Source organism: Chrysochloris asiatica, unplaced genomic scaffold (genome assembly GCF_000296735.1).
Source record: "Chrysochloris asiatica unplaced genomic scaffold, ChrAsi1.0 scaffold00206, whole genome shotgun sequence".
In the NCBI taxonomy this organism is placed as follows: domain Eukaryota; kingdom Metazoa; phylum Chordata; class Mammalia; order Afrosoricida; family Chrysochloridae; genus Chrysochloris; species Chrysochloris asiatica.
Window position 1 is genome coordinate 2054397 of NW_006408724.1, and position 10229 is coordinate 2064625.

Below are 10229 nucleotides of genomic sequence, written 5' to 3' on the forward strand. Positions count from 1 at the left end.
GTAAGCCACAGACTTTACATTTTTACTGTGATATTGCTTGATACTGGACCACAAGGTAGGTTTGAACTGAAAGATCAGCAGTTGAAATCCACCAGCCACTCATTGGAAACCCTATACACACGGTTGCTATCAGCTGGAACAGACTTGAAGGCACTAAACAACATGTTAGTTTGGTTTTTAAAATTTGTATTTTAAATGTAAAAATTACAGAAAAATAGTAGGTATTTCCAGGCTGGCTGTTTTCTTTCACTGAAGGAGCTTTGGTAGCACTCTAAGATAAGTACTGGACTAGAACCTGCAGTGTCAGCAGTTCAAACCCACCAGCTGCTCCATGTGAGAAAGATGAGGTTATCTGGTATCCAGAAAACGATTTACAGCCTTGGAAACCCTGAACAGGATCTGTGTGTCAGAAGACTTGATGACAATGGGGTTGCTTTGGTTTTGTTTATTTTCAAGGGCTATATAGATAGACTCATCCGTTTTTTTCTTTGTTTTTAACATTTTCAGCTGATTTGTTCTTATGTTTTATGTAGTATTTGCTTTAAAATGAGGTGTAAGGATAACTCTACTTTTCTCATTCACCTTGTCCAGCAGCTTTCTGTGAGACTGGTTGTTGTTGTTGTTATGTGCCATCGAGTCGGTTCTGACCCATAGCAACCCTGTATAGGGTTTCCGAGGGTGTAAATCTTTACGGGAGTAGAAAGCCTCATCTTTCTCCCGCGGAGCAGCTGGTAGTTTCGAACCGCTGACCTTAAGGTTCGCAGCCCGATTCGTAACCACTACGCTACCAGAGCTCCCATATTCTACAGATTGAGTTTAACAAGATTCAGTAATTTGGCCGAGGCCACCTAATATAGAAATCATAGAGCAAGAACTGGAACCAGGAACATCTGTGATTCCAAATTTCCTGCTTCTGTGTAACAGAGCAAAGTTCTTATTATTGATTATTATTATTACTATTGATTCTTTATAAATAGTTTTTATTAAACCAGTAATAACTCATTATAAAAAAACAGGCAACCATTGTTAATGTTCTTGTGTACATACTACCAGAGCAATATAAAAAATAAAAATCAAGTTTTAAAAAATCACCCGAATGAAGCAAGTAAAATTTATCATTTTGGTATACTTCTAATTAAGTATTACAATTCATGTTGGTTAGCAGAAATAGGCATTATCCACAACGAGTTAACAATGTATTTCTCCCCTTACTGTTGAATCATGATACCACTATGAAGACTTCCACAAGCAAAAATTCTCGTCTGCTGAATCCTAAATCCCATACTTTTCTATCAGCTCTTTCGCTTTGGAAATATAGGCACTCATAGCATCTTCCTTTGGCAACCCTAGAAAAAGAAAAACAGACTCTCATTGTCTGCTGTATTGGGAAATTAAGAAAATTTGGTTTAACTGGTTTAAGAATAACCTTTTTGGAGGTTCCATGCTTCCCATTTAAACTTGCGTTTTAAATCTAACAGTACTGGACACCCTGCCGAAAAAAAGGAAGATACCATTTCAAGTTTACTTCTGACTGCGTGCTTCTATACACGTTATTCAAAGGACATATTACGTTGATTTGGAAATGCGGATGTAGTACCGATATTGATGTCTCCAACTACCGACTGTTTGTAGAGCCCATAGAGTTCTTTCAGTTCATCATCAGTGGGCCTTGTCTTCAGCTTTCTCACATCTTCTGCTACCCTGTCAAAATCAGCCTAGAGCAAATGGGAGGAAAAACGGCATATAGTTTAATTGGCTAACTTTAGGCAGGGCCATCATAATTTGGGGTAGCATAGTGGTTACGAATTGGGCTGCGAACCACAAGGTCAGCAGTTTGAAACTACCAGCTGTTCCACAGGAGAAAGACGAGGCTTTCTGCTCCCGTAAAGATTCACAGCCTTGGAAACACTACACAGGGTTGCTATGAGTCGGAATCGACTCCACAGCACATAACAACAACAACAACCACCACCCAAGCCATGGTGTTTTCAATAACCTCATATGCATGTGAAAGCTGGACAGTAAATAAGGAAGACCATACAAGAATTGATGCCTTTGAGTTATGTTGTTGGAGAATATTGAAAGTGTCATGGGCTGCCAAAAGAACCAACAGATCCATGTTGGAAGAAGTGCAGCCAGAGTGCTCCTTGGAGACCAGGATGGCCAAACTTCGTCTCTCATACTTCTGACATATTCTCAGGAGGGACCATTTGCTAGAGAAGGATATCATGTTTGGTAAAGTGGAGGGTCAGAGAAAAAGAGGAAGATCCCCAACGAGATGAATTGGCCAAGTGGCAGCATCGATGGACTCAAGCATGGCAACAATAGTGAGGTTGGCCCAGGATTGGGCAGTGTTTCGTTCTTTTGTGCATAGGGCCGCTATGAGTCGGTGCCAACATGATGGCACCTAATAACAACAACCACCACCACCAAGCAGTGGGTACGCAAAGAGGAGGAGAAAGGTTTCAAATAGAAATGGACTCTTCCAGCTCTGGTTCCACCAAATAAACTCATTTATTTCATCTGTGGACACCTCTCCTGGTACTTAGCTGACACTTGGGCAAAATTTGGAGTGCTGAAAATTCTTAACACTGAAAGCTTATGTATGTGTTTTTCTTATACTACAAGTTGCTTTCTTGATCACATTCTTCCCCAAACCACCATTTTACTAAATGGTGTTTTACCACCAATTTATGTCATTGGCCAGGGCATGGTTTAAAAACAGGAAAGGTGTGAGCCAGGATTGTATCCTCTCACCATACTTATTCAGTCTGTATGCTGAGTAAGTAATCTGAAAAGCTGGTGTATACTAAGAAGAACGTGGCATCAGGATTGGAGAGACTCATTAACAATCTGTGATATGCAGATACAACCTTATTTGCTGCAAGTGAAGAGGACTTGAAACACTTGGTGATGAACATCAAAGAACACAGCCTTCAGTATGAATTACACCTCTATATAAAGAAAATTAATATTCTCCCAACTGGATCAATAAATAATACTATGATAAATGGAGGAAAGATTGAAGTTGTCAAGGATTCCATTACAACTCATAGCGACACTGTATAGGATTTCTGAGGAGCGGCTGATGAGTTTGAACTGCCGACCTTGCAGTTCAAACTGATCTGTGGTCAAGTGCTATTCCTACAGCACCACACCAGGACTTCTAGATTCCTGGAAATTCTGGATGTAAATATTGTTATTGTTGTTAGTGGTTCTTTACTTAAGGGATGGAAAGAAATGATGTTCAGTTCTGGCCCATGGTTTGCTAAATAGTCTCTGGCATGGCAGGCGAAAAAAATGCTATCACTCTTCCTGTATGCGAATATTCTGAGTAGTTAACATTGTCTGCCCTGTTCCTGACACTCTGAAAACCCTTACCTACCTGCTTCCACATGGCCCTTGGACGGACCAGGCTCAAAGCCCATGGCTCAGACAGTGTCATACCCTTGGGATATTCCACACAGGGAAGAAGCCCAACTTTGCCTTCTCTGTAACCTCAGTACTCTTAGACACTTTATCCTTTTCTCCGTGAATCCTTCGTTATACACTGCACAGAGGGCTTTTGTGATGGTTTTCCTTATTAAAATGTTTCTTTTCTTTTCTTTTTTTAACTCTGTATCATTTGTCTAAATTAGAAACAAACAGGAATTGTCATTAGTCTGGCTATTAAACAAGGGAAGTTAAATGAGGTATTCTACTTTCACCCCCTCCTAATTCTTTCCCCAATGACGGAGGCCCCTTTGACCCAAAGACCAAAAGCCTACGAGAGAAAGTGGATAGCCTGACTGTAACATCAGAACCCCAGTGATGTCAGCAAAACTGCTGGATGAAATTTCCACCCAGTCCCAAGACAGGATAGTAGCACAACTGGAACGGCTGTTCTGTGGTGAACAAAAACCACCTGGAAATTGGAGACCAGGATCACCTACCTAAATTACCTTGAAAGTGACTCAACCTCATCACCAATCCTTACAGGGGTCTTAGAGCATGGGTGCATGGAACAAGGGTGAGTCCCTTGTCTTGTCCTATTGACAGACTCTGGAACTATGCTGCCTTACCTTCATCACTTCACAGCTGTGTGATTTTCAGCAAGTTACTTAACCTCTCTGCCCTGTTTCTTCATCTGAAATATGGGGCAGTACTAACACTGGTATGGCATCATATGATTAGCACTGGACTGCAAGGTCGGTTTGAACCACAAGGTCAGTGGTTCAAGCTCACCAGCTGCTCCTCGGAAACCCTATACAGGGTCACTATGAGTAAGAGTCAACTCAACTTAGCAACTTAGCAACAAAAACAACTAATACTCATGCCTAAAGTCATTAGGAGAATTGTTTAAAATTTAATACATGTAAAAGGAGCTCTGGTAGTGTAGTGGTTACAAATTGGGCTGCTAACCTCAAGGTCGGCAGTTCGAAACTACCAGCTGTTCTGTGGGAGAAAAATGAGACGGTCTGCTCCCGTAAAGATTTACAGTATTGGAAACTCTGTGTAGGGTCACTATGAGTTGGAACCGACTCCACAGTACTTAACAACAACAACTACAAAAACACTTAAAACACTACCTGGAACCTGGTGAGTGCCCAGTAAAGGCTGATTATCAGTGGTTCTGGTAACGTAGTGGTTACAAGTTGGACTGCTAACCTCAGGTCAGCAGTTCAAAACTACCAGCCAGTTAGAAACTGCCAGCTGTCCCACAGGAGAAAGCCTCATCTTTCTGCTCCCGAACCGATTCCACAGCACATCACCATCAGTATTATTTAGTATTTTTATTAAAAGGCTCTTTGGAGGGGGAAAAAAAAAAAAAAAACTAGTTCTAAAGAAAAACTGAAAAAAATTACTCTGAAGCAGGACATTAAGAAGATTAAACTATTCCAAGTGTCCAGAACTTCCTAAGGGCAAACAGAACACAGCTATTAAGAGAGAGGTGTAGGGCTCTTCCCCTTCTAGTGTATAAGGCATCTAAAGTGTACTGCTTGCTATAAAGTCTCATGCCACTTTCCAACAACTGCAACTCAATTTGTTTTGGTAAGCCATGGTTTGATAAGAAGTCTAAGACTTTTCAAAACCCATATTAGAGGCCTGCCTATCAGGAAGGAGTTTCTGGAACATTGTTCTTCACATTTTAGAGGGTATGGAACCTCTCCAGGGAAGAGTGCAATCTCTGATACAGTTTTGCATACAAATTCAGGGGTCCCAAGGCTTCTTCTCATGCTGTTGGAGACAGCAATCGCTGAGATGTTGAGGCCCTGTGTCTTGGACGAAAAACCAACACGGTGGCACCACTCAGACTTGCTAGCCAGGGACCCTGAGGGCCAAAGGCAGTGACCTCCTGATGTCCCGGGTTCATTGGTTTTGGTGTAATCACTGTTGGGCTAGCTCTGTATAATTTTCTTTGGTCTTATTATTCATTCTATGCTTCTAACTCTAGTAATTGTAGCTTCTGAGAAAATGGTTTTTATGTGCCTCTCTTAATGTCTCCACTGTGTTGGCAGTGTGTAGGGTCCTGGGAGCAGACCTTTTTGAGGAACAGGCTATAGCCACCTGGGATGAATGTCAGAATTGCACCTTATACAACTATTCAGTTATGTTTGATATTAACTTAAAACATGAGCTCTTGTTGTCCATGTACAAAAATAAAACCGACCTTCCCCCTAGAACTAAGGCAGTAAAACTTCTACGACTCAGGACGAACAAGGGCAGGTTTGCTGGGATTATGCAGGGAGGTTCTGGAGAGGAACTGCCCAGTGTATTCACTTGAGGTGGAGTGGTAAATTCTGGGAATATTGGATTAAGAGACAATGGTGGCAGCCCCTTCAAACCGCCCCTGGGTATAATCAGTTTGACCTATATGTTCTCCTTCCTCCTGAAAGTTTAAACCAGGTATCTGAAACAGCTTGACTTTCTTCAGACCTTTTAAATCCTTTTCACCTTTACCCATTAGAGATTAAGTGCTATAGGTATGTTAGTTAGCCTTGAGAAACCTTATGTCCTTGCCTTAGGAATTAAGCCTAAAAAGTAATTTATAATAGTTTGCTTGAATTTTTGGAAAATTAAGAATGTTAGATTATTAAGATAATTTGCGAGGTATATTTTAGAATCTGTCCTGTAAATCATTGTGTCCTGTTTTGAATGATTAATCACATTTCATTTCTGTGCCCTGTCTTAATAATCCCCTTCTTCCTTTGTGTAAATTCCCTCCCTGAAGTAAAAAGCAGATGCAGATTGAATCTTGCATGCTTTACTGCTTGCAGGGCCGTGCTGCTTGCCATGCAGGGTCCATCTGCCAGTTTTGCATCCACTCTGGTCTCGGAGTGTCTCCTTTTTTCTCTCGTTGCGTCTTTGTGTATATACTTTCTCTATCTCTTTTGCCGCCAGATCTCCCTACTTCGTGAACCAAACTTCCCTGTGGAGGCCAGTCCCCGACATCAAGCCAAGTAGAAAATGGTGTTCTAGAGCGGAGCCCAGGCATGCCCTTCCTTGGTACCTAATACTGCTCTACCTTCCTATCCCAGCTTTAAGGGGTTGTTCAGATGTTCCCTCCTCTCTGAGGCCTTTCCCATCCTGACCATGATGCACTGTAACAAAAAGCATTTTGCCTTGTGCCAGGATGCTAGGACCTGAATTCTAGCTTTAAGACACACTGCTGTGAAAGTTGGTGCAAGTAACAAAGCTCCGCTGAGGTTCAGCTACAGCCCAAAGGAGAAAGTACCTGCCTTAGAGGGATGGTGTTAGGGTTAAATATGATTAAGACTACAAATAGGCTTGATTCTGTTCTCTGTCCTCCCAGAGCTCATCACATTATCTAATTAATGTACTCACCCACTTTGAGGTGCCAGACCTTTGCTAGGCAAACAGGGATGAAAAGGGAATTTGCTTTAAAAGAGCTCAGAGTCTAGTGGATGGTGAGTAGGCCCACAAAAGGTGACTGGGACTTGCTTTAAAGGAGGAATGGCCAGGTGCTCTGGGAACCAGAGGAGAAGGTGGGATCATGGGATGTGGGGGAGAGGGGATATGTGTGGAAGAAGCCTTCCCTACAGGGGTCTAAGAGTATGGCTGCACGGATTGACAGACTCTGGAGCTATGCTGCCTTACCTTCATCTATGCTGTTTTATCTGAGGAGGTGCTGCTTGAGATTGTGAAAAAGCCCCCAGACCTTGGTGGTCTGCAGAGGAGAAACTTCTGCCCAGGTGCAATATGAATTCCATTTTGTTTACAACATCAACAACAACAAGAAGCATTCAAGCTGAGCTTCCAGTAATGAGTGAATATTGCACTGGCTCAGGCACGGCAAGAACAAGAGCGGAGGCAACCAACTGCAGCTACTCTCAGAATTTTTTTTTTTGTTTTTGTACAAGCTTCTCCTATCCTTGATAGATCAGTAAAACCATTTTTGCAAAAATATTTGTGTAGGCTAGCTCCAGGGCAGGGCATCAATAAATTAACGAATGCATGAGTTATAGTTCCTAATATATGACTAATGGTTACTATTTTAATGGTTACCTTCTCCTGTATAAAAGCCCTTCTAAGTTTCCGATTTAAAATCCTGTATGGGTATTGTTGCAGTCCTGGTGTGGCGCTGTGGGTTAATGCGCCAGACTGCAAAGCCATTTGAACTGCAAGGTCGGCTGTTCAAGTTCACCAGCTGCTCCTCGGCAAGCCTAGGCAGGGTTGCTATGGGTCGGAACCGACTCAATGGCACTTAACAGCAATAACTTTCTGTAGTGTAGGGACTACGTTCTAGCTGAGCTGATAACCAGAAGTTCGAGTCTACCAGTCGTTCCGCGGAAGAAAGAGGAGCCTAGGAAACCCTATACAGGGTCGCTGTGAGTCGGAACCGACTCCACCGCACATAACCACCAACCACCACCATGTGTGGCAGCGGTAGTGAGGTTGGCCCAGGATCGGACATTGTTTCGTTCTGCTATGCATGGGGTCGCTATGAGTCGGTTCCGACTCGATGGCACCTGACAACAACAACCACCATTTTCTGTACCTGAGAGCAATTCGTAATTTTGCAAAGTGCTGTACAACTGTAGTTGCAATACGCCTTCAATAAATTACTTTACTTTTGTTTTAATAGAGCATACGTTCTTACTCTTTGACCCTGTATCGGATTTCTAAGGCTGCCCTGTGTATGGGTTTATTCTACCCTGTCCTATACAGTGGCTACTTTTCCTCTCGCAGTAGTTTTGCAAATCCCTGGGGTTCAGAAGGGTTGCCATAGCGAGCCCCGGCACGTAGTCAACAGAAGGAACCAGTGCGCTCTATACTTGCAGAAAGGGGGCTCTTGGAAAGCGGTAGGCGTGTCCTCTGGATCACCAGCGACTCGGCTCAGGAGGGAGACGCAGCCGCTCAGAGGAGACACAGAAGACCAGCAGGAGCTGCCGGCAGCGCTGGATCAGATGCGCCGCTGCTCGCGGGTTTCTTCTGTCTGCGCCGTGTTCCCCTGGGGCGTCACATGGGCCCCCGGCACCACCTTTCCTAGCCCCACCTGAGCCCTTCCCTGTTGGTACCATCACCTCTGACTTCCTGCCTCCCGCGCGGACTCCCACCTCTAGGTTACCTGCAGGGACATGGTGGCGACCGCACGCTGCAGCTGAACTCTTCGCTCTACGCTTGCATCCTCGCGCGCCCCTCCTCTGTTTCTTAAAAGCGGCTGTCCGCAGCCGACGGTTCCCATTGGCCGCGCTCCGCGGCCCGCTGGGTTTCATTGGCCGTAGGAGCGGGAGGGCGGGGCGGGGCGGGGTAGCTGTCTGGCAGGGAACGCAAGCTCTGGTCCCCAAAGCCGCGCGGGAGAGCTCTTCTGCTGCTAGCTAAAGGTAAGGCGCAGAGAGGGAATTTAAATGAGTTCCTCCCAGCTCTTGGCTCATTCCTCTTTTCTTTCTCAAGAGGTTGTTTTCAGGAAAACCAGAGAGGTCTCACCAGGGCACCGATGCCACTTGGGATTTCTTTTTTATATACCTCTCTTCTCTCCATAATTCCTCGAAACCTGGATGGTAGACAGTCTTCATTCAGACCTCTTGAGTCTCTCTACCCTTGACTGAAGGTACTACTCATGATGAATGAAAAAGGCTGTGGTTAGGGTCTTTTCTTCTCTTTATAAAGCAAAGCTTAAATTCTGAACACGTTCTGCAACCATCTTAATTTGTGACTATGGTAAGGGCACAAGAACGCAAGATCTATTCAGTCTGACCTAGATCTTTAGTGGAACAAGCCCAAGGTCACTCCAAGGTCTGAAGACACACAGAATGGAGTTGTGATGAACATTTCATTAACTTTCCAAAGAAATGGAACCGGATTTCCAGGTCATTACCGGCTAGTTTGGAACAGCAGCATTCCTGGAGAGAGATGGCTGGGAGGAATGCCAAACTCAGTGTTTATAAAGTTACGGATTTTGACAATATAGTAATAGAGAAGAAAGGCATAGAAATACTTTAGCTTGCTTGTGCATAAAGCTTCATTTTAATTTATTTACTACTTTTTCCTGATGAAAAGATCAGCACTATGATGAAAAGATCAGCACTGTGAGCTAGCTGTGCAACACTTTTGAGTCCTCTGCAACTGAAAGCTTGTGGAGGCCAAGATGTTGACAGAAAACTGAAAATGCTGAACCATGTAGCTATGGCATCAGTGGTAATTCTGTGGTCTTCTTCTACCAGTTTCTGTACTTCAGCCACAGTTTCTTCATCGATCAAGATTGATGGTCTCCCTTTTCTTGACTCATCTTTGAGGTCTTCCCAACCTTATTTAAAACACTTGATTTATCTAAAAACTGTTGTTTTACAGGGGCAGCATTCCTGTAAACTTCTTGCAAAGCTTCAATGATTTGTAAAGATATTCATTTATGTTTTATCAAAATTTTGATATTAGATCTGATCTCAAAATCAATTTTTATCATAGCACAAGAAAGTATCCCTTTTTTCTATTTTTTTTTAGGTTTTATTTTATTTATTTATTTATTTAACCACTCAGGCATATATAATAATTTACATCTCCAAAGGGCACATTCTGGAAGTCTGCTCCTGGCTACCAGCTCTTAGTCCTTCTCTTCTTGGTCCATGGATCTAGAGTCCTCAGTCACTCCCGCTCTCTATGCCCCCATCTCTGCCTCCATCTCTGGCGCTGCTGCTTCTCTGGATAAGGTCCCACATTCTGCTTGTGCGTTTCTCTCTTGATGGTCCTAGGGTCCTCTGTTTCAGGACTGTAAGATTAACCACTCCCCT

General features: G+C 43.4%; 1 protein-coding gene across 1 annotated transcript; it reads right to left on the minus strand.

Annotated features, from left to right (window-relative positions):
- Window positions 1-1272: 1272 nt before the first annotated feature.
- Window positions 1273-8581, minus strand: ACBD7 (acyl-CoA binding domain containing 7). The gene is made up of 4 exons (XM_006872601.1): window positions 8570-8581; window positions 1598-1715; window positions 1427-1489; window positions 1273-1346 (listed from the first exon to the last, which is right to left on the minus strand). Exons 1-4 carry the CDS (start codon window positions 8579-8581, stop codon window positions 1273-1275), a joined length of 267 nt encoding a protein of 88 aa, XP_006872663.1.
- Window positions 8582-10229: the final 1648 nt, after the last annotated feature.

Coding starts and splice junctions, on each gene's coding strand:
- ACBD7 (XM_006872601.1), bottom strand. Junction 1,490..1,597: donor AGTTGGAGACATCAATATCG/GTACTACATCCG, acceptor TTTTTTCGGCAG/GGTGTCCAGTACTGTTAGAT. Junction 1,347..1,426: donor AGCATGGAACCTCCAAAAAG/GTTATTCTTAAA, acceptor TTCTTTTTCTAG/GGTTGCCAAAGGAAGATGCT.